At 60.4% G+C, this 25,866-nt stretch overlaps 2 protein-coding genes across 2 annotated transcripts; both read left to right on the top strand.

The window, feature by feature from the left end:
* Nucleotides 1-7,997: 7,997 nt before the first annotated feature.
* On the top strand, nucleotides 7,998-13,254 carry LOC148816379 (uncharacterized). Its single transcript, XM_088939672.1, has one exon. It carries the CDS (start codon nucleotides 8,092-8,094, stop codon nucleotides 12,526-12,528), a length of 4,437 nt encoding a protein of 1,478 aa, XP_088795798.1. The 5' UTR covers nucleotides 7,998-8,091; the 3' UTR covers nucleotides 12,529-13,254.
* A 3,720-nt stretch (nucleotides 13,255-16,974) lies between these two features.
* dbpb (D-box binding PAR bZIP transcription factor b) lies at nucleotides 16,975-25,012 on the top strand. The gene is made up of 4 exons (XM_088939692.1): nucleotides 16,975-17,518; nucleotides 19,579-19,965; nucleotides 23,870-24,114; nucleotides 24,728-25,012. Exons 1-4 carry the CDS (start codon nucleotides 17,410-17,412, stop codon nucleotides 24,941-24,943), a joined length of 957 nt encoding a protein of 318 aa, XP_088795818.1. The 5' UTR covers nucleotides 16,975-17,409; the 3' UTR covers nucleotides 24,944-25,012.
* Nucleotides 25,013-25,866: the final 854 nt, after the last annotated feature.

A 25,866-nucleotide genomic window follows, 5' to 3' on the forward strand; every position in this document is an offset into this window, starting at 1 on the left:
GAGAGACGGGAGAGAGGAGAAAGGGGAGAGAGAGGAGAGAGAGAGGAGAGACAGAAGAGAGGAGAGGAATGGATAGGAGGAGAGAGGGAAGAGAGAGGTGAAGACAGGAAAAACAAACCTTTTGTTCACATTCGTTCGCGTGTTTTTTTTGTCAAATCGATTTCTAAGCAGATCTATTGAGCCATATTCCGCCAGCAGAGAGCGAGGGAGGGCTGTCCGGCAAACCGGGGGGGGGCAGAGCGAGGACAGGAGGGGGGCTGGACACACACAATCTCATACCTCTCGGGGATCGCCGATTGGGCACGACAGCTGCCCTCCACGCACTGATTGGTTGACGCAGTCGCTGGTCATCCCTGGCTGGGACTTGTCCGCTGGTTTGATGGGGCAAGACATCTGCCTGTCAGGCGCTGCCTGTGCTGATTGGACAAGATCGTACCGACTGGACTCGCTGGACCGGCGTTCGGGTATGAGCAAGGAATCTGAGTGGAAGAGAAGAGCTCTGGGGACCTTTTTTCGCCATGGGCTTGGTGTGGCTCTGTCACACTCTGGACAGATCAGACGGGAGACGATTCCAGGGGCCAGTCGCTGGTCTCAGGGAATCTGATCGGACATGGCGCCGGAGAGCAGGACAGTGACCAGACACTGCCGCTGCCCCAGCGACCTGGTGAGCAACACGTGCACGGTGCGGTCCGGCGATTGGACGATGCGGCTGTCTGTCACAGCCCTCCGGAGCCCCGATTGGACGGGGGCTTGAGCGGGCGTGCTGGTGACCGGACACTTGCACCTGATTGGACGGAGCCGCCCTGTTCCTGCTGGCCGGGGGAGCTGATTGGACGAGGACTGTCCCCCTAAGACTCAGACTGACTCCTCCCCTTCCAGCAGGGGCCCCCGTCGTGCTGGAGGGGTGTGGGGGTGTCCTCACGCAGCACAACCAAGGGCTAACACCCCAACTGTATAGGTACCCCGCATTTTCCTACACCCCTGTTTTCCATTTGGTACGGCCCAAGCAGTGTGATGTAGACTGTTCGTGGATTAGCTTATTCGACATGGGTGGGGGGGGGGGAGCTCTGGCTGTTTTCTGCAGGGACAGGTGTCCGTCAGAGGGGAGATCTGGGGCTCTGTTCAGCTAGGAGCTGCCCCCCCACCCCCCCGAACACCGCAGATGGGCCACGACTCAGATCATCGGCGTGTCTCAGACTCAGCGCGCCCGTCTCCCCTGCTACAGCTTCAGCCTTGTTGTTACAGAGCCATGTAGAGTGGCTGTGGGTGGGGTTTGGGGGGGGGGGGGATGGATTTCGGAAGGGTCCCCCTGCAAGAGGATCTCCATTCGGCCCCTCAAGCCCTTTGCCCTTGTCCCCTCGGGGTGGAACGGCTGTTCCAGACACCCGCCACTCTCTGTGTAAAGAAGTGCCTCCCGTTCCCCCCCCCTGCCCTTAATCTCCTCCCGCGCTCGAGAGCTCGGAGGAAGAGCTGGGGGAGAAGAGAAAGAGGGCTTACACGCCTGTAACGGGCCATCCCGTCCCGCCCGAGACGCACGGGGAGCAAGGGCCGATCCCGGGGGCCGCCGCTCGCCTCTCTCCCATTGGCGCGGGCTTGCTGAGCGACCGCGCAACCAGCCAACCAGCTTCCTCCCTCTCCGTCTCCCTCCCGCCCCCTCGGCTGCTACCAGAGAGAGGATTGGCCGAAGGGATTCAGAAGAGGCGGGATTTCTGAACAGACAATCTTCCTGCACATTTTATGATGCTTACTTGTTCGTTATGGTCATTATTCTAATTCTAATTATTCTTCTTCTTATTATTCATTACTAATATCATTCTGTTTAATTATTCTAATTATTATTATGGTTTTCATGTGGAATTTGGTTTTTAAATGTCCTGGTTTTAAATATTTGACTTTCTGATGAATTTTAATCTTTGTATCAAGAGCAAGCAAACAAAAAAAATTGGCTTGATGATGTCATGGCCGGGGTGATGATGTCACCCGGCCGACTGGATGATGTCACAGTGCGTGTGCATGTGTGTGTGTGTGCGTGTCGGAGAACGGGATATTGTGTTATGGAGGCCGAGCTGTAGGATCACAGCCCTGCTCTGGTGAGGATGAAGACAAGATAGTTCGAATTCAGCAGCAGGCATCTGTAAACAATCCCATCTATAAAGCATGGGCCAGTAACACAGAGTTACAGGTCTCAGCAGATGAGATTTCCAGACCTCCCACAGGGTTGTCAGTTGTGTCTGTTCGAGTGTGAGTGTATCTGTGTGAGTGTCAGGGATCTGTGTCTGTGGTTGTGTATCATTGGTTGTGTGTGTGTATCAGTGATCGTGTATCAGTGGTTGTGTGGTTGTGTCTGGCTCTGCAGTGAGCAGGGGGAGGTGTATCAGTGGTTGTGTGTGTGTCAGTGGTTGTGTGGTTGTGTCTGGCTCTGCAGTGAGCAGGGGGAGGTGTATCAGTGGTTGTGTGTGTGTCAGTGGTTGTGTGGTTGTGTCTGGCTCTGCAGTGAGCAGGGGGAGGTGTATCAGTGGTTGTGTGTGTGTCAGTGGTTGTGTGGTTGTGTGGTTGTGTCTGGCTCTGCAGTGAGCAGGGGGAGGTGTATCAGTGGTTGTGTGTGTGTCAGTGGTTGTGTGGTTGTGTCAGGCTCTGCAGTGAGCAGGGGGAGGACGGCTGCAGTCCTGACAGGCCTCTGACCCAGAGCAGGTGCTCTTCCCACACTCCTCCTCCAGTCTGCACCCCGGCGCGCGCGAGTGCGTGTGCGTGTGTGTGTGTGAGAGTCGCTCTCTTCGGCATCTGAAACAGGAGTGGGGTTCGGATCTCCAGTCGCCACACTGAGCTCACTCCTCTTTTCAGCCATGTTTCTGGTGGGGTGAGGAGGAGGAGGGTAAGATCTGAACGCTCACGTGACGACAGCGAGGCAGACACGCCCTGCCGTCCTGCTCGTGAGGCATCTCGTTAGCTGGTCGACTCTCGTTGGCACCTTTTTCTGAGAGAGAGAGACTCGCAGCAGCTGTCCTGCTCACCTCTCCTCCCACCCTCTGCGTATAGAGCTGCCTCCTGTCTGTCAGAGCCCTCGTACCCCTGTGCATCAGGGCTGTCCAGGCCGCTTCCCAGAGTGCCCGGGTCCTAAGAGAGACGTGGGGGATCAGGGTTCGAGGCGCCTGCTCGGCGGGGGGGCGGGGCTCGTGTTTTCCAGCATGTGAGCCGGGAGGCGCTGGGGGGAGGGGCGTGACGGGGCCTCCTCCAGGGGGGACTGTGAGATCGACACCCCGCTGCCCTGTCCTGTGGGGGGGTTTCCAGTTCGACTGGTTTCATCCCAGAGCAGACTGGGGGGGTCACTGCGCCCTCCCCCTGCCCCTCCCCCCACCCAAGAGCGCTCTTTTGTAAAATAATGACCAATTAATAAAAAAGAAAGTTTTTTTAATAAAATCCCTGCTGTGGTGTTGTTGTTAATATAGTTACACCTGTACACACTCACACACCTGTAAATACACATACCTGTACACTTACACACCTGTAAATACACACACACACCCGTACACACTGACACACCTGTACACTCACACACCTGTAAATACACACACACACCTGTACACTCTCACACTCACACGGATCACTCAGAGTCCTGTGAGGAGGAGCCCCCCTGTGGAAGTGCCGCAGCCCTCGGACACAGATAGGGGGTCCCCAGAATCCAGCCCTGCCAGTGCCTGCCTCTCCTGTGAACCCCAGCTGTCCGAGGAGAACTGTGCTGAGGGTCTCACTCTCGTGGGATCTGGTAAGGGCCGGGGGGGTGGGGGGACTGCTGGGGTCCCGGGGTCCTGGGGTCATTTTCCCGGCGACCCCTCGCCCTCGCCAGCCGAGCTGCTCGTGTGCTGCGCCAGGCGCCCGTTCAGGTCGGACTCCTGCCTGAAGCGCGGGCAGGCGTGGCGCCGCCCTGCTGGTGGGGGCGTGCCAGCGCAGGCCCTGCCGGTGCTCCCCCCCCCCCGCTCTCCCGCTGCCCTCCCTCCTCCTCCTCCCGCCCGGCCTCGTCGATGGAGAGCACAGGAGGAGCCAGGAAACGGGAGGGGGGTCCCTCCTCTGGCTCTGGGGGAGGGGCAGCAGGCCGACCTGGGCTGAGTGGCGGGTGTGGTCTGAGGGGGCGGGACGGGAGCGCGAGTCTCCTCCTTCTGTGCAAGGGGCGGTGCCCAACACTGCCCCGCCCCTCTCCCGGGGCGTGGCCTGGGGGGGCGCCCCGTGTCGGGGCTCCATCGAGTATCCGGGGGGGGGGGAGATGAAGCCGGGACTGGAGACAGAGGCGCAGAGAGGGGTATTCATTTCGGCTGCAGTGGCCTCTGTGTTACTGCACCCCCCCTGCAGACAGGTATCTCTGTATTTACAGTACCCTTCATGCACACAGCTCTGCAGTCGCGGTACCGACATTTCACCATAAGTAAAAGCAACAACAGCACCGAACAAAAAAAAAATACACCCCACCCGCGCTTTTACTGTTTTTCGGTCGGGCCGAGGCCTGCCCGCTAGTAGCGGGCGCTTCCGGTCCTCCCAGCGACCACCGAGCGCTGGGACTACGACTAGAGCGGTTCATTCCGCCCTCTGCCCCTCCCCCTTCCCCTTCCCATCTCCCCCGCCGGAGGGCGGGCGGAAGGCAGTGAAGCCCCCACGGGGGCCGCCATTTTGAGGGGCAGCCTGGCCGCACGGAATGGAAGGGAAACCGCGGCCGGCGAGAGAGAAGATGGCTCCGCGGCGCAGTGACGTCACATGCAGCTGCGGAGAGGGCCGTGTGCATAGATGTTGCGTTGCAAATAAGGCGGAAGAGATTTGGTTTAAAATTGTTCAGAGGTTTCATCCAGTTAAAATAGCACCCTCTACGTTTAAGCACGGGCAGGATGATGTGTGTGTGTGTGTTTTGTCGGGCTTATTTGTAAGGTGCAGAACTGTGAAGTTGTATTGGACGGACTTGCAGCGTTTAGTTTGAAGGCATGTAAAGGTGTTTTTTTCGGTTTAAGGATTTTGATATTATGTCGTACTAAGAGAAATTTTGTTTTTGGGGGGGGGGGGGCATGTATTTAGAATAAATTAGTCATTCTGAGTAAATTTCATAAATTAAAATGGTCCAATAACACTTTCTTTTTTAGTACTTTTAAGATGGAGTTTATTTTAATTCTGTAAAATTACAAGCAAGATAACATTGGATATATGTAAAACATAATCTGGTCATAGAATTTATTTCATTATCTCTGGCAGTTGATGTTTTTTTTTTCTCTTGTACCTGTATTTGTATTTGTAAATTCTTTATACATTTAATACAGGTTAAAAAAGAAAAAGAGCCGTGTGCATCTCTCCCTGTGAAGACGCTGTAGAAAGGGGTGAGGCTGTTCAGAGATAGTCTCGGCCTTGCCAATAGAGTATCTTCGGATGGAGTGGATATCAAAGATAAAAAATGCAATAATAATCATATTAAGAACTTGTGCAATTCATATTTTATACCTTCTTGTATCTCCTTTTGGAATGCTATGTTTAGGAATAAAAATGGAAAATTCGTTTGGACAGTTTTTTTGATAGATACCGTCTTACAACTAAAGTTAAATACATTTCTTTTAAGATCGTTCAGAGATTTTATCCTGTTAAATCCACACTTTCTAGATTTAAACACGAACAAGATGACATGTGTGTGTTTTGTAACAATGAGAAGGAAGCTTTGTTACATTTGTTTGTTAACCGCATATTTACAAAACTTTTGGATAGATTTGCAAAATATTATTGTTAAACATTTTTTATATTTTAATAAACTTTGTGGGATGTAAGATTAAAAAAACGTATTTATAATTAATCTTGTTCATAGATACAACATACACAGCAATACAAAAATAAATATTTTATTAAGAGTAAAAATTCTCCTTTTTTTTGGAGAAGTTTTCTTTTTGTCCGGTTGTTCGGTAGAATGTTGGAGAAAAACACCCCAAAGAAATAAACATAATAAAATAAACATCTGTCTATTCGTGTGTATATACCCCTGTTTGTTGTATTTTCCCTTTTTGTATTTAAATAAAAATGTGTTGAAAACACAATCAATCAATGAAACATCTTCGGACATGTACACCCAGCACACGGCACGCTGTCCCCTCTCTCTCGGCACCGGAAGAGCCGGGCGGACACCCGAGGGTGCGACACCACCCGGAAGCTCTTCTTCTTCCTCCTGCCGGGCGGGGCGCGCGCGCGCGCGCGCGGGGAGGGGGGGGGTCCGCGACGGAAGCGGGCGCGCGCGCGCACACACACACACACAGCGGCAGCGCGAGGGACACACAAAACCGACTCGGGCCGCGAAAAAAAAAAAAAGGCAGAGGCCCCGCGGAGGGAGAGCGAGAGAGCGACCCGGTCCGGACCCGAGCCAGCCGCCGAGCCCAGCCCAGCCCAGCCCAGCCGGGCCCGGCCGCCGCCCCAGGGACCAGGCCGCCGCCACCGAGCCGGACGCGGCCGCCGGCGCCGCTCGAGTGGCCGCAGCCCCCCGGCGGGAGCGGCGGAGGGGCCGCGGGCGGACCGGCCCAGGCCGCGGCGGAGGCCCTTTGTCGGCGGACCGGCCCGGCCCAGGCCGCGGCTCCCGGACCCGCAGGTAAGCGCCGCCCCCCCGAGACCCCCCCACGCCCCCACGCCCGACCGCGGCCGCGCGTGTGTCCCGGCACCTGCCGAGTCCTGCCCGGGCGGCGCTGCTCTGCGTCGCTGCGGAGGGATGCGATCGGTTTTAATCCGCCCCCAGACACGCGTGTGTGTGTGTGTGTCTGCGTGCTGTGTGTGTGTGTGTGTGTCTGCGTGCTGTGTGTGTGTGTGTGTCTGCGCCCTGTGTGTGTCTGCTGTGTGTGTGTGTGATTGTGTGTGTCTGTGCCCTGTGTATGTGTGTGATTGTGTGTGTCTGCGCGCTGTGTGTGTGTGATTGTGTGTGTGTGTGATTGTGTTTCTGCTGTGTGTGTGTGTGATTCTGTGTGTCTGCGTGCTGTGTGTGTGTGTGTGTCTGCGCCCTGTGTGTGTGTGTGTGTGTGTCTGCGCCCTGTGTGTGTGTGTGTCCGTGCTGTGTGTGTGTCTGCGCCCTGTGTGTGTGTGTGTGTCTGCGCCCTGTGTGTGTCTGCTGTGTGTGTGTGTGATTGTGTGTGTCTGTGCCCTGTGTATGTGTGTGATTGTGTGTGTCTGCGCGCTGTGTGTGTGTGATTGTGTGTGTGTGTGATTGTGTTTCTGCTGTGTGTGTGTGTGATTCTGTGTGTCTGGCGTGTTTGTGTGTGTGTGTGTTACTGCGTGCTGTGTGTGTGTGTGCGTGCGCCCTGTGTGTGTCTGCTGTGTATGTATGTGATTGTGTGTGTCTGCGTGCTGTGTGTGTGTGTGTGATTGTGTTTCTGCTGTGTGTGTGTGTCTGCGTGCTGTGTGTGTGATTCTGTGTGTCTGGCGTGTTTGTGTGTGTGTGTGTCTGCGTGCTGTGTGTGTGTGTGATTGTGTGTGATTCTGTGTGTCTGGTGTGTTTGTGTGTGTGTGTGTGTCGTGTGGATGTTTCCTCCCTGCCTGCCCTGGTGCTGTGGCCGGGGTTCGGCAGGGCCGTCGGTCCCCGGGGTGCTGTCTGTGCAGCCTGCGCCCTGTCGCTGGGGTGGGGGTGGGTCCTGGGTCCCGTCCGGGGCGAACCGCTGCTTGTGCCTGTTGACCTGCAGTGGGGAGTGGGGAGTGGATCGGAACAGCGCCACAGCCGGACAGCCTGTGCCCCCCACCCGCCGCTCTGCGTGCAGTGCTGCCTCCTGTCCCGGGGGGGGCTGTCGAGGCTGTGGGCCGGGCTGTGTTCCTGTACAGGTCCAGTCGCCTGTGCCGTGTCGGGGCTCCGTGAGGCGCGTGCCGTCTGACCCCGGTTTCTCTCGGCAGGTCCCGAGAGCGCCGGACCGAGCCGGGAGAGGCAGAGGAGCAGCAGCAGCAGCAGCAGCGGGAGAGAATCGCACCCGAGACCCAGCGGGCGGGCCGCGCGCCGTGACCCCGCCCGGACCGGCGCGGGCGCCGCGGCGACAGGACCGGAGCTCCGCCGCGGGGCAGGGGGGGCCGCCCCGGACGAGCCCCTCCAGCGGCGCTCCTGAGCCCCAGATGGACAGCGGGGGTGGCGGCCGCGCGGCGGCGGCGGGAGGAGGCGGCGGAGGCGCGACGGGGGCCGGCCAGGGCCGGACGTCCTCCGGCGGGGGGGGCTCCTCGGGCCGGGGGGCCGGGCCGGGGCTGGGCGGCGGGATCATCATCTCCACCGCCGGCGCCGGGGCGGGCGTGGGGCTGGGCGGCCTGGCCCCGCCCGCCTCCGCCGTGCCCTCGGTGAGCGACTGGGAGATGTTCCAGTTCGGGAAGTACCCCATGGACATCCTGGAGATGCTGAGCGGCCACCAGGCGCACCCGTTCAAGGCCAGCCTGGGGCTGGAGAGGCAGCTGCAGCACCAGCAGCAGGTGCAGCAGCTCCAGCAGCAGCAGCTCCAGCAGCAGCAGCAGCAGCAGCAGCAGCAGCAGGCTGAGGCCTCGGGGGCCCTGCTGTCCGGCCTGGGGCTGGGCTCCCTGCAGGCCTCGCGGGGCACCCCCTTCGCCGACTCCCCCTCCCTCTTCGCCAAGATGGGCGCCCCGCCCCCGCCCCTGCCCCCGCCGGCGCCCGCGCAGGGCTCGCGCAAGGCGGGCAAGATGGCGGCCGGCGGGGGCGGGGCGGCCGGCGGGTACCCCCAGTTCCTGCGGTCCTTCCAGCCGGCGGAGGCGGCCCTGGTGCAGGAGCAGCTGCACCCGGCGCTCGGCCATGCCGGGGCGGGGCGCTTCGAGCACTTCGTGGGGGCGGGGGCGGGCCTGGGGGGCGGGGTCTCGGCCCCGCCCCCGCCGCTGCACCCCGGCCTGGCCGTGCCCCAGGCCTCGCCGGGGGCCCCCTCCTCCTCCTCCCCCTCGCCCTCCAGCTCGGCCGCCAGCTCCAGCGCCGCCCCCAGCAGCACCAGCAGCAGCGTGGCCTCCCTGGGGCACCAGCTGGTCGGGGCGCAGCCCGACGCCCGCAGCCTCCACCAGCAGTTCAGCTGCATGCTGGCCGCCAACCAGTACTTCCTGTCCGGCGTGCCGGCCAACGCCAGCCTGGAGCAGTTCCTGGTCCAGCAGGGCGCCAACCACCACCTGGGCCTGGGCCTGGGGCAGGCGGCCGGGGACGCGGGTTCGGGGCTGGCCGCGCCCCCAGCTCTGCACCACGGCCACCCCGCGCCCCAGCAGCAGCCCCCCCAGCAGCAGCAGCAGCAGCAACAGCAGCAGCAGCAGCAGCAGCAGCAGCTCCAGCCCCACGCCCTCTCCCACTCCCACGCCCACTCCCACGGCCACGCCCTGCCCCACGCCCACTCCCACCACGCCCCGCCCCCGCCCCACGGCCTGCACCCGGGCCCCCAGCCCTCGCCGCTGGGGGGCTTCGACTTCCAGGGCATCCCGGTGCTGTCCTCCAACCAGCTGGCCTCGCTCATCCAGCAGGAGGCCGGCCTGCCCCTGCCCCTGCCCCTGCACCTGCCCCTGCCCAAGGACGAGCCCAAGGCGGACAGCGGCGGGGGCGGCCGCCGCAAGAAGGCCATGGCGGGGTACCTGCCGCAGCGCAAGGCGGAGGGCGGGGCCGGGCACGGCGACCCCGGCGCCAGCGGGGCCCACGCTGAGGCCGGGTCCTCGCTGCCGGGGCTGGGGGCCGACCCCTCGGGCCTGCTCTCCTCCTCCTCCGCCTCCTCCTCCTCCTCCGTGGTCTCCTCCTCCTCCGCGCCCTCCTCCTCCTCCTCCTCCGCGGCGGCGGCGTCCGTCCTGGTGCCCAACGGCGGGGGGCCGCCCCTGGTGCCCAAGGCCGAGGGCGCGAGCCTGGCGGCCGCGCAGCCCGAGCCGGAGCCCCTGTACCACTGCGGCGAGTGCGGCAAGACCTTCACCCACCTGTCCAGCCTGCGCCGGCACCTGCGCAGCCACGGCCTGGCGGGGGGGGCCGGCCCGAGCGACGCCAGCGCCCCCCACTCCACCCAGGACCTGGCCGGCCCGCCCGCCCCGCCGCCGCCGCCCGCGCCCCCGGCCCACCCCGCGCCCACCTCGTCCTCCTCCTGCTCCAGCCCCGAGAAGACGCACCGCTGCCCCGAGTGCGGCAAGGGCTTCAAGAAGCGCGGCCACCTGCTGCAGCACGGCGTGATCCACTCGGGCGCGCGGCCCTTCGCCTGCGCCGTGTGCCAGCGCGCCTTCAACCGCCGCGAGTCGCTGACGCGCCACGAGAAGATCCACGAGGACAAGCCCTACCGCTGCCCCGCCTGCGGCCGCTGTTTCCGCGAGTCCACCTCCCTGCTCAACCACGCCGCCTCGGGCACCTGCGGCAAGCCGGGCCGCGGGGCGCGCGCCAAGGCGGCGGCGGCGGCGGCCGCGGCGGGCGCCGAGCTCACCATCGGCAGCGACGGCCGCTACGGCAGGAAGCCCGAGAAGGCCCGCGCGGAGTTCGCCCCCGGGCCCGCGGCCTACGGCAAGGTGGAGGAGGAGGAGGCCGAGGAGGAGGCGGCGGAGGACAAGGCCGGCCTGGCCTGCGAGGTGCTGTTCCAGCAGAGCCGCGCCGCCGCCAGGCTGGAGGGCAAGCTGGGCCCGGACTTCCCGCGCGGACGCTACCAGGACTTCCGCGCCGACTACAAGCGCCCCCCGGCCGCCGCCGCCGCCGCCGCCTGCTTCCCGGGGGAGCCCCTGTGCGGGGGCGCGGGCCCCGCCCTGCGGAAGGCCCCCCTGGCGCCCACCCTGCACCCCCACCCCCACCCCCAGGGCCAGGGCCAGCCGCCGCACCTGCCCCTCTCCTCGCTGCTGGACGAGGCCGAGGACGACGTCACCAGCTCCGTCAACAGCGCCATCTCGGCCATCACGGCCGCGGCCGCCGCCTCCTGCCTGCCCGGCGAGCTGGGGGGCGGCCGGGGCGCCGAGGAGCGCCGGGACATCATCGGGGGGCTGCTGGGCAACCTGGGCCTGGGCGCCCTGGGCGTGCCGGCCGGCGGCCCCTCCTCCACCTCGGGGGGCCCGGAGAAGGCGTACCGCGCGGGCGCCGAGGACGGCGGCGGCTCCTGCCCCTCCGCCGCGCCGCCCGCCAAGCCCAAGAGGCCCCGCAAGCCGCGGCCCAAGAAGGAGCCCGGCGCCGGGGGCGAGCCGGGCCGGCGGCGGCCGGGCGGTGCCGAGGGCAGCGAGAGGCTCTTCCTGTGCAGCGTGTGCGGCCGCGGCTTCACGCGGCGCGAGACCCTGCGGCGCCACGACCGCATCCACACGGGCGAGAAGCCGCACCGCTGCCCCGTCTGCGGCAAGCACTTCCGCGAGGCCTTCCACCTGACCAAGCACCGCACCGTGCACAGCGGCGAGAAGAACTACAAGTGCGCCGTCTGCGGCAAGGACTTCGGCTACGCGCAGAGCCTCAAGCGCCACGGCAAGCTGCACCAGAAGGCCGAGTACGCCGAGACGCCTGTGGGCCCGGCGGCGGGGGGCGAGGCCGAGCCGGGCGCCGACTCCTACTTCTCCTTCGGGCAGCCGGACAAGCCGCAGGCCGCCGCCGCCGCCGCGCCCCGGCTGTACACCTGCGCCATCTGCTGGAAGTCCTTCCGGCACCACTTCCACCTGACGGCGCACCACCAGGCCGTGCACGAGGGCGGCGAGCGGCTCTTCTGCTGCGAGGTGTGCGGCAAGGCCTTCGCCTACGCCAACAGCCTGACGCGGCACCGGCTGGCGCAGCACGGCCTGGCCCGCGCCGGCCCCCGTGCCGCCGCCGCCGCCGCCGCGCCCGCGGGCCCGTCGGAGAGCGAGGCGGCCACCCACGCGCTCCTGCAGCTGGCGCCCCCCGCCGCCGGGAGCCAGACCGCGCCGGCGCCGCCCGCCGGCTTCCCCCCTCTCTTCTACCTCCCCGACGCGGCCCCGCCGCCCCCGCCCGACAGCACGCAGCTGCCCGCAGTGAAGGGGGAGCCCTCCTGCCCGCCCGCGGCCCCCCCGCCCCTCCACACCGTGCTGCTGCTGCCGGCGCACGCCGAGCCGCCGGGGGGGGCCGCGGAGGCCGGCCGCAGGAAGAGGAGGGCGAAGAGGAAGAGGCGAAGGCAGGCGGAGGGGGGCCGGCCGCCGAGGGGCCGCGCGAGGAAGAGGAGGGCGCGGCTGCGTGCCGCCCTGGACGCCGCGCGGCACAAGCGCTTCCCCTGCCCCTTCTGCCCCCGCACCACGTTCCGCCGCCAGGCCGCGCTGCTGCTGCACCGCGCCGCCCGGCACCCCGCGGGGGCCCCCCGCGCCGCCCGCCGCCGCTGCCCCGTCTGCGGCCGCCGCTCCCGCCGCTTCCTGCGCGCGCTGGCGCACCGCGGCCGCCACCTGGCCCAGGGCGCCTTCGCCTGCGCGCGCTGCCCCGCCCGCTTCTGGAACGGCAGCCTGCTGGAGCGGCACGGCGTGGCCTGCAGGGGGGCGGGGGCGGGGGCGCCCCGGAGCAGGCCCGCCCCCTCGCGCCGGGCCCGCGCGGCCCGGAGTCCGGGCGCCAGCCCCGGGACGGGCGCGGACTGCCGCAGGAAGTGACCTTGGACCCGCCCACGGCACGCTGCCCCCCTCGCCCCCGGACCACCGGGACCACCGGGACCCCTCCCGCGCCGGTTCTGCCCCCCGAGGGCCGACGGACTCCTGGACTTCTGTCGGTGCGGATCGCGGTCGGGGTTGAGCTGCTCCGGGCGCAGCGGGGGTGGGGGGGCCGGTCGGAGCGCCAGACTGTGAATCCGGGCTTCCGGGGTCGAGCTGCAGAGCCTAGAGGGGTCGGAGGTCAGGAGGGGCCCCCGGCTCGGGGAGGGGGAGGGGAGACGGCAGGGGGGAGGGCACTGGTTCCGAACGTTGCGCCAACCCCCCTCCCCTCGGACTCCTGGGAAGGGAAACGAAAGGCGGACCACAACGCCGATGTTTTTTATGATGCTGATTCTGACTTGTTTTTTATGGGTTTTAATTTGTATTGTTGTTGCTGTCTGGGGGGGTGGGGGTGGGGGGGTCGATGGGGAAGGGGGCGGGGACTGTGAGACTGGGCGGGGCTCCCGTGTGACCCGCCCCCTCGGTCCGTGCGCTCTCATTGGTCTGTCCGACCCTCCCTCCACACTCCCCCTGCCCTTCACTCTTTCAAAGCATAACGATCACGGTCATGTTAACGATTCTGTTCTTATTATTTTATTGCCTTCTGGGAAACAAAATGGTGGGGGGTGGGGGGGGGGGCATTGGAAAATTGGAACATCCGCAGAAATCGAATAAATTTTAAAAAAAGGATCCGGGTTCCCTGCTGTTCCTTCCGGTGCTCAGGAGGTCTTTTCTTGACTTGACTGAGCACCGAAAAGTATTCTGATTGCTCTCTGATCTCTAACTTGTCAGATTGCCTCACCTGGCTCGATGGACCCCGGGTCCGAAGACTGGGGACTGAATGGTAACGCACTAAAATAGCTCCTCAGAAAAGGGTTAGAGCCCCGTGCTGCTCCAACAGGTTTCTAAAACGGCCTGTATTTGTGTTTTGCCTCTAAGTGGCCCTAATCGAATCGACCAAGTGTCTGCAGCAGGGCTGTCCAGTCCTGGTCCTGGACGGGTCAGTGTGTGTCTGCAGCAGGGCTGTCCAGTCCTGGAGGGGTCAGTGTGTGTGTCTGCAGCAGGGCTGTCCAGTCCTGGTCCTGGAGGGGTCAGTGTGTGTCTGCAGCAGGGCTGTCCAGTCCCGGTCCTGGAGGGGTCAGTGTGTGTCTGCAGCAGGGCTGTCCAGTCCCGGTCCTGGAGGGGTCAGTGTGTGTGTCTGCAGCAGGGCTGTCCAGTCCCGGTCCTGGAGGGGTCAGTGTGTGTGTCTGCAGCAGGGCTGTCCAGTCCCGGTCCTGGAGGGGTCAGTGTGTGTGTCTGCAGCAGGGCTGTCCAGTCCTGGTCCTGGAGGGGTCAGTGTGTGTCTGCAGCAGGGCTGTCCAGTCCTGGAGGGGTCAGTGTGTCTGCAGCAGGGCTGTCCAGTCCCGGTCCTGGAGGGGTCAGTGTGTGTCTGCAGCAGGGCTGTCCAGTCCTGGTCCTGGAGGGGTCAGTGTGTGCAGCAGGGCTGTCCAGTCCTGGTCCTGGAGGGGTCAGTGTGTGTCTGCAGCAGGGCTGTCCAGTCCTGGTCCTGGAGGGGTCAGTGTGTGCAGCAGGGCTGTCCAGTCCTGGTCCTGGAGGGGTCAGTGTGTGTCTGCAGCAGGGCTGTCCAGTCCTGGTCCTGGAGGGGTCAGTGTGTGTCTGCAGCAGGGCTGTCCAGTCCTGGAGGGTTCAGTGTGTGTCTGCAGCAGGGCTGTCCAGTCCTGGTCCTGGAGGGGTCAGTGTGTGCAGCAGGGCTGTCCAGTCCTGGTCCTGTTCCTGGCCAGCCTGCAGTGGCAGGCAGAGTCCAGAAGGGGGCGCTGAGAGACCAGGCTCTGCTCTGATCCTGCCCTCCTGCTGTTCCTGAACTCGCAGCGCCTTCCACAGCTTCCACTCGAGATGTAGCAAAGTGTGGTTTCAGGTGCACTGAGTCTGTGGACGTGTGTTGTATTTTATGTGTGAAGAGTGTGTAAGATTTGTGCTTTGTGGCATTGTATTTGTGCGTGTGGTATTTGTGTGTGCAGAGTGTGGTGTATTTGTGCGTGTGGTTTTTGTGTGTGCAGAGTGTGGTGTATTTGTGCGTGTGGTTTTTGTGTGCAGAGTGTATTTGTTAGTGCAGTGTGTGTGTGTGCAGAGTGTATCTGTGTGATATTGTATTTGTGAGTGCATTGTGTTGTGTTTGTGTGTGCAGTGTGTTGTATTTGAGTGTTGTGTTTGTGAGTGCAGTGTGCATTTGTGAGTGCAGTGTGTTGTGTTTGAGTGTGCAGTGTGTATTCGTGAGTGCAGTGTGTTGTGTTTGTGTGTGCAGTGTGTTGTGTTTGTGAGTGCAGTGTGTGTTTGTGAGTAGTGTGTTGTTTGTGAGTGCAGTGTGTATTTGTGTGTGCAGTGTTGTGTGCTGTGAGTGCAGTGTGTTGTGTTTGTGTGTGCAGTGTGTATTCGTGAGTGCAGTGTGTTGTGTTTGTGTGTTTGCGTGTTGTATTTGTGTGTGCAGTGTGTTGTGTTTGTGAGTGCAGTGAGTATTTGTGAGTGCAGTGTGTATTTGTGTGTGCAGTGTTGTGTGCTGTGAGTGCAGTGTGTTGTGTTTGTGTGTTTGCGTGTTGTATTTGTGTGTGTGCAGTGTGTTGTGTTTGTGAATGCAGTGTGTGTTTGTGAGTAGTGTGTTGTTTGTGTGTGCAGTGTGTATTGCGTGCCCCTCGCCTGGTTTCCGTCTGCCTGCGAGCGGCCGAGCGCTGCGTGTCGTGTTGTTCGCGTGTCTGATCCACGGTCCCTCCACACGCTCGGCCCGCCGGCCTCACGCGGCCCAGGCATGGGGTACGGCGGGGGCGGGGCCGGTGACCTAGTTTTGTCCAATCAGAGGGCGCCGCGGGAGGGGCCTGACCTACTTTTGTCCAATCGGAGCGAGGGCGGCGGGCCGGTGGGCTGCTCCCGCGCGTGCCGGGGCCATGTGCGCGCGGCCGGGGGTGGGGGCGCTCGGTCTTAAAGGAGATCGTGTGTGTCGGCCGACAGCTCGCCCGCTCACGTTTTCCGCGGATTAAAGGCGAGTGCCGGACTCGGAGGCTGGTAATGTGATTAATGCCGTCGATAAAACGCTCTGTCGTTCCTGCTCCATTCCGTCTGAGCCTAAGGCGCATGTTCGCGGATCGGAGATCGAGCCGTATACAGAGCACTGTGGAGACGAGAACAGCAGCACAGTGCTCAGTGTTCAAGAGCCAAATAACAATACAGTCAGTCAAGTCCCAGTACAGTAGAACAATCCCATTGCACTAGGAGCTACAGTCCCAGTGCAGTAGACCAGTCTGTTACAATAGGAGCTACAGTCCCAGTGCAGTAGACCAGTCTGTTACAGTAGGAGCTACAGTCCCAGTGCAGTAGACCAGTCTGTTACAATGGGAGCTACAGTCCCAGTGCAGTAGGACAGTCTGTTACAGTAGGAGCTACAGTCCCAGTACAGTAGACCAGTCTGTTACAATGGGAGCTACAGCCCTGTTAACTAGAATAATATATAATTAATATAATTCTATCATATAATAATATAAAATGTATACAAAATGACAGAAGTATGAGACTCTATAGTAGTCGATGGGAGTAGGCTCTTGTGAGTGTGTAATACAATACCAGGGGAAATAAAGCACTGATCACGTGTGATTCTATCATAGCCATGACTACTTGTCATTATCATTATTATTTTGTTTTTTTAAGTGTTTATTTAAACATCAGAAAGACAAAAAAGGAGACAAAATATTGAAACAGATACAGAAACAGACACACTTCACAGCCAGAGGAATTCATGACGATAAAAGCTGAAAATGAGGATTCCCAGTGTAGGTCTCGCCTTTCCATTCCTGCAGTTCCCAGTAGAATTGAATAAGAAGGAACTCAGCCTGAGCACATGAACAGGGGAGCAGGGTTAGACATCGCCTTTACGGATGAAGTACTTCGCCAAAATAATTGACAGATTCAGAATAAAAACATGATGATGATGATGATGATTATCGCACACCCCCGTGCTCGTGCAGCTGGCCTGGATCTCGGGCCGGACGGAACCACGTGTTCCGACACGCACGAGCCGGCTGCGGGAGCACGTGGCCAGTCAAGGGTTAACGCCGCGCGCAGCGGCTGGGCGGTGACGTCAGCGCGGCGAGGGGGGGGGGCGTGTTCGCGCTGCGCGCTCCCCAAGCCGGGGGCCCTGTGTTTTTGAAGGGGGGTGCTGGAGGGGGGGCTCCCCCCTCTCGGGGTGTCGGCGGTCGCTGCAGACCCGCGGGGTCCCGGGGCGCCTCTGCGCGAGCGGGCCGCAGGTCCGAGCGGGGAGGGGGCGGAGTCGGGGGCGTGTCCGGGGGCGGGGCGGGGCCCCGGAGCGGCCCGTGAGCGCTGACGTCACCGCCGCGGCCCGTGTTCGTTCCAGCTGACTCTCCCGTCTCGAGATCGCTCTTGCAGTCCCGTGGACTCGCGCGCCTGCCAGGCGAGGGGGTCCGTGTGTCTCCTGCGCGAGAGAAGCGGGGCTCCCCCCTCTCTGCTGCGAGGACGAGCCTCGAGTGGGTCTGCATCCACGCACGGATCCGACACGCTGCTGGAGCGACCGGAGAGGAGCGGTTCCGATTGCAAAGGAATAAAACCGGCTCGGCTCGGCTTGGCTCGGCTCGGACCCGGACAGCGAACTTTGTTGACCGGAGCGAGAGGCGGAGAGCGCGCACCGGCACCGGCACCGAACCCCAAAGCGAAACGAGCAACCCTCGACCCACTGGGCTGCCCGGAACCGAGCCCCCCCCCACGGCGAGCTGCAGAGTGGGCGACCGCCACGACCCGCGCGTCCGTGCCGCTGCATGCCCGCGGCCCGCTGACACACTCACTCGCATGGCCAGGCCCGCCCAGCAGCTGGTCCCGCCGGACCCGCACTTCAAGTCCCTGCTGCAGCTGCCCCTGAAGGCCGAGCCGCGGCCCAGGACGGGCGGGGACGCCAAAGGTGGGTTCGGGCCCGAGGGGGCGGCTGGGGGGCTGTCCCGGCCGCTCCAGGGGTCTCTCTGGGGTGGTCTGGCCGGACCCAGAGGGACACAGGCGGGTCAGTCTGGTGAGCAGCCATCCTGCTCAGGTGTGTGTGTCAGAGAGTGTGTGTCAGTGCCTGTGTGTCAGAGAGTGTGTGTGTCAGTGCCTGTGTGTCAGAGAGTGTGTTTGTGTGTGTCTGTCAGAGAGAGTGTGTGAGTGCGTGTGTGTCAGAGAGAATGTGTGTGTGTCAGAGAGTGTGTATCAGAGAGTGTGTCAGTGCGTGTGTGTCAGAGAGTGTGTCTGTGTGTGTCTGTCAGAGCGAATGTGTGTGTCAGTGCGTGTGTGTCAGTGCCTGTCAGAGAGAGTGTGCGTGTCAGTGTGGCTGTTAGAGAGTGTGTGTGTCAGTGTGTCTGTTAGAGAGTGTGTGTCTGTTAGAGAGTGTGTGTGTGTGAGTGTCTGTTAGAGAGTGTGTGTCTGTTAGAGAGTGTGTGTGTTAGAGAGTGTGTGTGTCAGTGCTCCTGGTGATGAATTTTTAAAGCGTCTCTGTGCAGTATGAGTCTTTCTTATTCACAGTCTCACTCTGCCTGTGTGTGTGTGTGCGTGTGCCTCACTCTGCCTGTGTGTGTGTGTGTTTGTGCGCCTCACTCTGCCTGTGTGTGTGCGCCTCACTCTGCCTGTGTGTGTGTGTATGTGTGTTTGTGCGCCTCACTCTGCCTGTGTGTGTGTGTGTGTGTGTGCGCCTCACTCTGCCTGTGTGTGTGTGCGCCTCACTCTGCTTGTGTGTGTGTGTGTGTGTGTGTGTGTGTGTGCGCCTCACTCTGCCTGTGTGTGTGTGTGTTTGTGCGCCTCACTCTGCCTGTGTGTGTGTGTGTGTGTGTGTGCGCCTCACTCTGCCTGTGTGTGTGTGTTTGTGCGCCTCACTCTGCCTGTGTGTGTGTGTGCGTGCGTGTGTGTGCACCTCACTCTGTGTGTGTGTGTGTGTGTGCGTGCGTGTGTGCACCTCACTCTGTGTGTGTGTGTGTGTGTGTGTGTGTGCGCCTCACTCTGCCTGTGTGTGTGTGCGCCTCACTCTGCTTGTGTGTGTGTGTGTGTGTGTGTGTGTGTGTGTGCGCCTCACTCTGCCTGTGTGTGTGTGTGCGTGCGTGTGTGTGCACCTCACTCTGTGTGTGTGTGTGTGTGTGTGTGTGTGTGTGTGTGTGCGCCTCACTCTGCCTGTGTGTGTGTGCACCTCACTCTGTGTGTGTGTGTGTGTGTGTGTGTGTGTGCGCCTCACTCTGCCTGTGTGTGTGTGTGCGTGTGTGTGTGTGCACCTCACTCTGTGTGTGTGTGTGTGTGTGTGTGTGCCTCACTCTGCCTGTGTGTGTGTGTGTTTGTGCGCCTCACTCTGCCTGTGTGTGTGTGTGCGTGCGTGTGTGTGCACCTCACTCTGTGTGTGTGTGTGTGTGTGTGTGTGTGTGTGTGTGTGCACCTCACTCTGCCTGTGTGTGTGTGTGCCTCACTCTGCCTGTGTGTGTGTGTGTGTGTGTGCACCTCACTCTGTGTGTGTGTGTGTGTGTGTGTGTGTGTGTGTGTGTGTGTGCCTCACTCTGCCTGTGTGTCTCTCTTCTGTCTTAGCTGGTGTGTTGTTTTGTCCTTTGCTATGTAAGAAAGTGGTAAAAGCTGACAAACACACGCTGCCTGTATGAATTAGAATGATTCTGCCTTTGCGAAGGTCAGATATGTCCTCAAGTCTGATCCGCTCCAGGTGTGACAGTGCTGTTACAGTCTGATCCGCTCCAGGTGTGACAGTGCTGTTACAGTCCCAGTGCGCAGCAGTCTGATCCGCTCCAGGTGTGACAGTGCTGTTACAGTCCCAGTGTGCAGCAGTCTGATCCGCTCCAGGTGTGACAGTGTTGTTACAGTCTGATCCGCTCCAGGTGTGACAGTGTTGTTACAGTCCCAGTGCGCAGCAGTCTGATCCGCTCCAGGTGTGACAGTGCAGTCAGTCAGACTCCCAGTGCGCAGCAGTGCTCACCCTGTATCACCCTCTCCCTCCTGCAGAGAAGGAGAAGCCGGCAGACTCGGACGATGACCCCTCTGCGGGGGTGGGGGCGGCGCGCCCCGCGGCACAGTCGGCGTTCCTGGGGCCCCTGCTGTGGGAGCGCACGCTGCCCTGCGACGGCGGCCTGTTCCAGCTGCAGTACATGGACCTGGAGGAGTTCCTGACCGAGAACGGCATGGGCTGTCTGCACGGCGCCACCCCCCCGGGCCCCGCGCACAGCCCGCCGTCCGCCGCGCCCGGCCAGAGCTCGCCCCCGCCCTCCTCCTCCTCCTCCTCCTCCTCCTCGCTCATCATCGCCATGGACACCCCGCCGCCCGCCGCCACGCCGCTGCCGCCGCAGCAGGCCATGATGGGAGGGGAGTGTCTGCGGGGGACCGGTCACTCAGGTGGGTGTGCAGTCTGTTCCAGACACCCACAGCTCTTTGTGTACAGAGCCCATCTCCTCTTCTGTCCTGAGAGAACTCCCCTGCAGAGTCCCATCCACTGACCGACCAACTGGACAGTACAGCACAGAGACACTGACTGACTGACTGGACACTACAGCACAGAGACACTGACTGACCAACTGGACACTACAGCACAGAGACACTGACTGACTGACTGGACACTACAGCACAGAGACACTGACTGACTGACTGGACACTACAGCACAGAGACCCTGACTGACTGGACACTACAGCACAGAGACACTGACTGACTGACTGGACACTACAGCACAGAGACACTGACTGACTGACTGGACACTACAGCACAGTGACACTGACTGACTGGACACTACAGCACAGAGACACTGACTGACTGGACACTACAGCACAGAGACACTGCACTGAGAGAGAGAGGGGTTAATACAGACACACTGACTGGACACTCCAGTACATGAACACTGCACTGAGAGAGAGAGGGGTTCATACACACACACTGACTGGACACTCCAGTACACTAACACTGCACTGAGAGAGAGAGGGGTTCATACAGACACACTGACTGGACACTCCAGTACATTAACACTGCACTGAGAGAGAGGGGTTAATACACACACACTGACTGGACACTCCAGTACATTAACACTGCACTGAGAGAGAGAGGGGTTCATACAGACACACTGACTGGACACTCCAGTACATGAACACTGCACTGAGAGAGAGAGGGGTTAATACAGACACACTGACTGGACACTCCAGTACATGAACACTGCACTGAGAGAGAGAGGGGTTCATACAGACACACTGACTGGACACTCCAGTACATGAACACTGCACTGAGAGAGAGGGGTTAATACAGAAGAGCTGGACAGCCTTGTGTATTGAGGTGGAGAGAGAGGCAGTGTTCTTCTGTGATTGGGTGTTTTGAAGTCTGCTCTCTCACACAGTTGGGACATGTGCAGTTCACGTGTTGAAGCAGGAGAGAGAGAGAGAGAGAGCGCTGCAGGGTGTGATGTCCTGGTTTAGCACACACACTGCAGAGCTGTCAGAGCAGCGACAGGAGGCTCTAACAGCAGTGTTAGACATACAGAGTGTTCAGTGTCGCCAGATTTGTACTCTTATCAATAATAGCGGGTTCCAGCAGCTCTGCCTGTGGCTCCCGGAGCTCACAGCCTCACTCTCACTCGCCTCTGTACGCTGAGGGCGGTGGGAGTGTGGAACAGGCAGCCCCGTGCAGTGGCCTGGGCCTGGGCCGCTGTCCAGAGCTCGCGTCTCGACCTCAGAGGAAAGACTCTACAGTCAGTCAGTCAGGGTCACTGTGCTGTAGTGTCCAGTCAGTCAGTCAGTGTCTCTGTGCTGTAGTGTCCAGTCAGTCAGGGTCACTGTGCTGTAGTGTCCAGTCAGTCAGTCAGTGTCTCTGTGCTGTAGTGTCCAGTCAGTCAGGGTCACTGTGCTGTAGTGTCCAGTCAGTCAGTCAGTGTCTCTGTGCTGTAGTGTCCAGTCAGTCAGTCAGGGTCACTGTGCTGTAGTGTCCAGTCAGTCAGTCAGTGTCTCTGTGCTGTAGTGTCCAGTCAGTCAGGGTCACTGTGCTGTAGTGTCCAGTCAGTCAGTCAGTGTCACTGTGCTGTAGTGTCCAGTCAGTCAGTGTCTCTGTGCTGTAGTGTCCAGTCAGTCAGTCAGGGTCACTGTGCTGTAGTGTCCAGTCAGTCAGTCAGTGTCTCTGTGCTGTAGTGTCCAGTCAGTCAGTGTCACTGTGCTGTAGTGTCCAGTCAGTCAGTCAGTGTCACTGTGCTGTAGTGTCCAGTCAGTCAGTCAGTGTCTCTGTGCTGTAGTGTCCAGTCAGTCAGTGTCACTGTGCTGTAGTGTCCAGTCAGTCAGTCAGTCAGTCAGTCAGTGTCTCTGTGCTGTAGTGTCCAGTCAGTCAGTCAGTGTCACTGTGCTGTAGTGTCCAGTCAGTCAGTCAGTCAGTGTCTCTGTGCTGTAGTGTCCAGTCAGTCAGTGTCACTGTGCTGTAGTGTCCAGTCAGTCAGTCAGTCAGGGTCTCTGTGCTGTAGTGTCCAGTCAGTCAGTCAGGGTCTCTGTGCTGTAGTGTCCAGTCAGTCAGTCAGTGTCACTGTGCTGTAGTGTCCAGTCAGTCAGTGTCTCTGTGCTGTAGTGTCCAGTCAGTCAGTCAGTGTCTCTGTGCTGTAGTGTCCAGTCAGTCAGTCAGGGTCACTGTGCTGTAGTGTCCAGTCAGTCAGTCAGTGTCTCTGTGCTGTAGTGTCCAGTCAGTCAGGGTCTCTGTGCTGTAGTGTCCAGTCAGTCAGTCAGTGTCTCTGTGCTGTAGTGTCCAGTCAGTCAGGGTCTCTGTGCTGTAGTGTCCAGTCAGTCAGTGTCTCTGTGCTGTAGTGTCCAGTCAGTCAGTCAGGGTCACTGTGCTGTAGTGTCCAGTCAGTCAGTCAGTGTCTCTGTGCTGTAGTGTCCAGTCAGTCAGGGTCTCTGTGCTGTAGTGTCCAGTCAGTCAGTCAGTGTCTCTGTGCTGTAGTGTCCAGTCAGTCAGGGTCTCTGTGCTGTAGTGTCCAGTCAGTCAGTCAGGGTCACTGTGCTGTAGTGTCCAGTCAGTCAGTCAGTGTCTCTGTGCTGTAGTGTCCAGTCAGTCAGGGTCTCTGTGCTGTAGTGTCCAGTCAGTCAGTGTCTCTGTGCTGTAGTGTCCAGTCAGTCAGTCAGGGTCACTGTGCTGTAGTGTCCAGTCAGTCAGTCAGTGTCTCTGTGCTGTAGTGTCCAGTCAGTCAGGGTCTCTGTGCTGTAGTGTCCAGTCAGTCAGTCAGTGTCTCTGTGCTGTAGTGTCCAGTCAGTCAGGGTCTCTGTGCTGTAGTGTCCAGTCAGTCAGTCAGGGTCACTGTGCTGTAGTGTCCAGTCAGTCAGTCAGTGTCTCTGTGCTGTAGTGTCCAGTCAGTCAGTGTCACTGTGCTGTAGTGTCCAGTCAGTCAGTGTCACTGTGCTGTAGTGTCCAGTCAGTCAGTCAGTGTCACTGTGCTGTAGTGTCCAGTCAGTCAGTCAGTGTCTCTGTGCTGTAGTGTCCAGTCAGTCAGGGTCACTGTGCTGTAGTGTCCAGTCAGTCAGTCAGGGTCTCTGTGCTGTAGTGTCCAGTCAGTCAGGGTCACTGTGCTGTAGTGTCCAGTCAGTCAGTCAGGGTCACTGTGCTGTAGTGTCCAGTCAGTCAGTCAGGGTCTCTGTGCTGTAGTGTCCAGTCAGTCAGTCAGTGTCACTGTACTGTAGTGCCCAGTCAGTCAGTCAGTGTCACTGTACTGTAGTGCCCAGTCAGTCAGTCAGTGTCACTGTACTGTAGTGTCCAGTCAGTCAGTTAGTGTCACTGTGCTGTAGTGTCCAGTCAGTCAGTCAGTGTCACTGTGCTGTAGTGTCCAGTCAGTCAGTCAGTGTCACTGTGCTGTAGTGTCCAGTCAGTCAGTCAGGGTCACTGTGCTGTAGTGTCCAGCCAGTCAGTCAGTGTCACTGTGCTGTAGTGTCCAGTCAGTCAGTCAGTGTCACTGTACTGTAGTGCCCAGTCAGTCAGTTAGTGTCACTGTGCTGTAGTGTCCAGTCAGTCAGTCAGTGTCACTGTGCTGTAGTGTCCAGTCAGTCAGTCAGTGTCACTGTGCTGTAGTGTCCAGTCAGTCAGTCAGGGTCACTGTGCTGTAGTGTCCAGTCAGTCAGTCAGTGTCTCTGTGCTGTAGTGTCCAGTCAGTCAGTCAGTGTCACTGTGCTGTAGTGCCCAGTCAGTCAGTTAGTGTCACTGTGCTGTAGTGTCCAGCCAGTCAGTCAGGGTCACTGTGCTGTAGTGTCCAGTCAGTCAGTGTCTCTGTATCCCTGACTCCTCCCTCTGTTTCAGGTGGTCAGGCGTCTCCTCCTGATCCCTCCTCCTCCTCAGCCTGTCCCCCGACTCACGACCCCAGCAGTGGCGGGGGCAGTGAGGTGCTGGTGAACTTTGACCCTGACCCGGCGGACGTGGCGCTGTCCAGCGTGCCGGGCCAGGAGGCCTTCGACCCGCGGCGACATCGCTTCAGCGATGAGGAGCTGAAGCCACAGCCCATGATCAAGAAGGCCAGGAAGATGCTCGTGCCCGACGAGCAGAAGGTGATTTTCCAGCTGTTGTCCACCCTCTGGACTGTCCACACGACTGTCCACCACCTCCAGACTGTCCACCCTCCAGACTGTCCACCACCTCTGGACTGTCCACATGACTGTCCACTACCCCTGGACTGTCCACACGACTGTCCACCACCTCCAGACTGTCCATCGTCCAGACTGTCCACCACCTCTGGACTGTCCACACGACTGTCCACTACCTCTGGACTGTCCACACAACTGTCCACAATCTCCAGACTGTCCACCACCTCTGGACTGTCCACACGACTGTCCACTACCTCTGGACTGTCCACACGACTTCCCACCACCTCTGGACTGCCCGCACCGAAGACTGTCCACACGCAGGACTATCCACACAACTGTCCACCACCCTCTGACTGCCCACCCTCTGACAGTCCACCACCTCTGGACTGTCCATCACCTCTGGACTGTCCGCACCGAGGACTGTCCATCACCTCTGGACTGTCCACTACCTCTGGACTGCCTGCCCCAGGAGGGAGGCGTGTGCTCAGGGCGAGCAGCGGGGGGAGCTGGGTGGGAGAGGAGGGGAATGTCGGGGTGCCCTGTCTAACGCGCGCCCGGCGCCCCCTGTCTGTGGCAGGACGAGAAGTACTGGAGCCGGCGGTACAAGAACAACGAGGCAGCCAAGCGGTCGCGAGACGCGCGGAGGCTGAAGGAGAACCAGATCTCGGTGCGCGCGGCCTTCCTGGAGCGCGAGAACGCGGCGCTGCGGCTGGAGGTGGCCGACATGAGGAAGGAGCTGGGGCGCTGCCGCAACATCCTGCACAAATACGAGACTCGGCACGGAGCACTGTGAGGGGAGGGGCCGGGGGAGGAGTCAGGGGGAGGGGAGGGGCCAGCGGGAGGAGGGGCCAGTGGGTGGAGGAGCCGGTGGGAGGGGAGGGGTCAGGTGGAGGAGGAGCCACTGGGAGGGGAGGGGTCAGGTGGAGGAGGAGCCACTGGGAGGGGAGGGGTCAGGGGAGGAGGAGTCGGGGGAGGGGCCACTGGGAGGGGAGGGGCCAATGGGAGGAGGAGTCAGGGGGAGGAGGCGAGATGGAGGGGAGGGGCCAGGTGGGGAAAGGTGAGTGAGGGGGAGATGGGGAGGTCTGACTCTGGGGGGTAAATGAGACGAGACTCTGCAGAAGGATCTTGTATATTTTTTGTAGGGGAAGAGAGAGAGGGGACAGAGTCAATCTTTGGAAATATTTTTGTATATTTTTGTATTGGGGGTGAGAAGTGTGAGTGAGGGAGAGAATGGGACCCTGCTGTGATTTTTAACCAGGAAACATTCTGTATATTTTGTATCAATGGAGAGAGATTGTGTGGAGGGGAGGGGAGGGGAGGGGGGGGGGTCAGGTTTAATTTGGTCATTTGTAGAAATGTGTAATTTTAATTTAGCTGTGGGCTCGTTAAAGCACTTAATTGGTTATCTTAAGTTTTGTTTCCTAGCTCAGTGTGTGTCTGTCTCTGTGCTGGGCACAGCGATGGTACAGGCTGGCGAGAGAGATCTTCTTGGGAGAGACGAGAGAACGAGAATGAAAATAGACGCAGGGGTGCAGAGAGGGGAGGGCCAGGCAGTCTGATGGAGCAGAGGGGCAGAGGGACAGAGGACAGGACACACAGACAGAGGGACAGGACACAGGAGGGGGTCAGAGACAGTGGGACAGAGGACACACAGACAGGCCACAGGAGAGGGTCAGAGCTGGGGTGAGCCTGGTCTCTCTCCTTGTCTGTGCGTCT

This window comes from Atractosteus spatula, chromosome 22 (genome assembly GCF_055471065.1).
Source record: "Atractosteus spatula isolate fAtrSpa1 chromosome 22, fAtrSpa1.hap1, whole genome shotgun sequence".
NCBI lineage: Eukaryota > Metazoa > Chordata > Actinopteri > Semionotiformes > Lepisosteidae > Atractosteus > Atractosteus spatula.

Bases quoted from the DNA above. Each gene is read 5' to 3' on its own strand.
- LOC148816379 (XM_088939672.1), top strand. From the start codon at position 8,092: ATGGACAGCGGGGGTGGCGGCCGCGCGGCGGCGGCGGGAGGAGGCGGC.
- dbpb (XM_088939692.1), top strand. From the start codon at position 17,410: ATGGCCAGGCCCGCCCAGCAGCTGGTCCCGCCGGACCCGCACTTCAAG. The intron at 17,519-19,578 runs GTGGGTTCGGGC...TCCCTCCTGCAG, and splicing joins GACGGGCGGGGACGCCAAAG to AGAAGGAGAAGCCGGCAGAC. The intron at 19,966-23,869 runs GTGGGTGTGCAG...CCTCTGTTTCAG, and splicing joins GCGGGGGACCGGTCACTCAG to GTGGTCAGGCGTCTCCTCCT.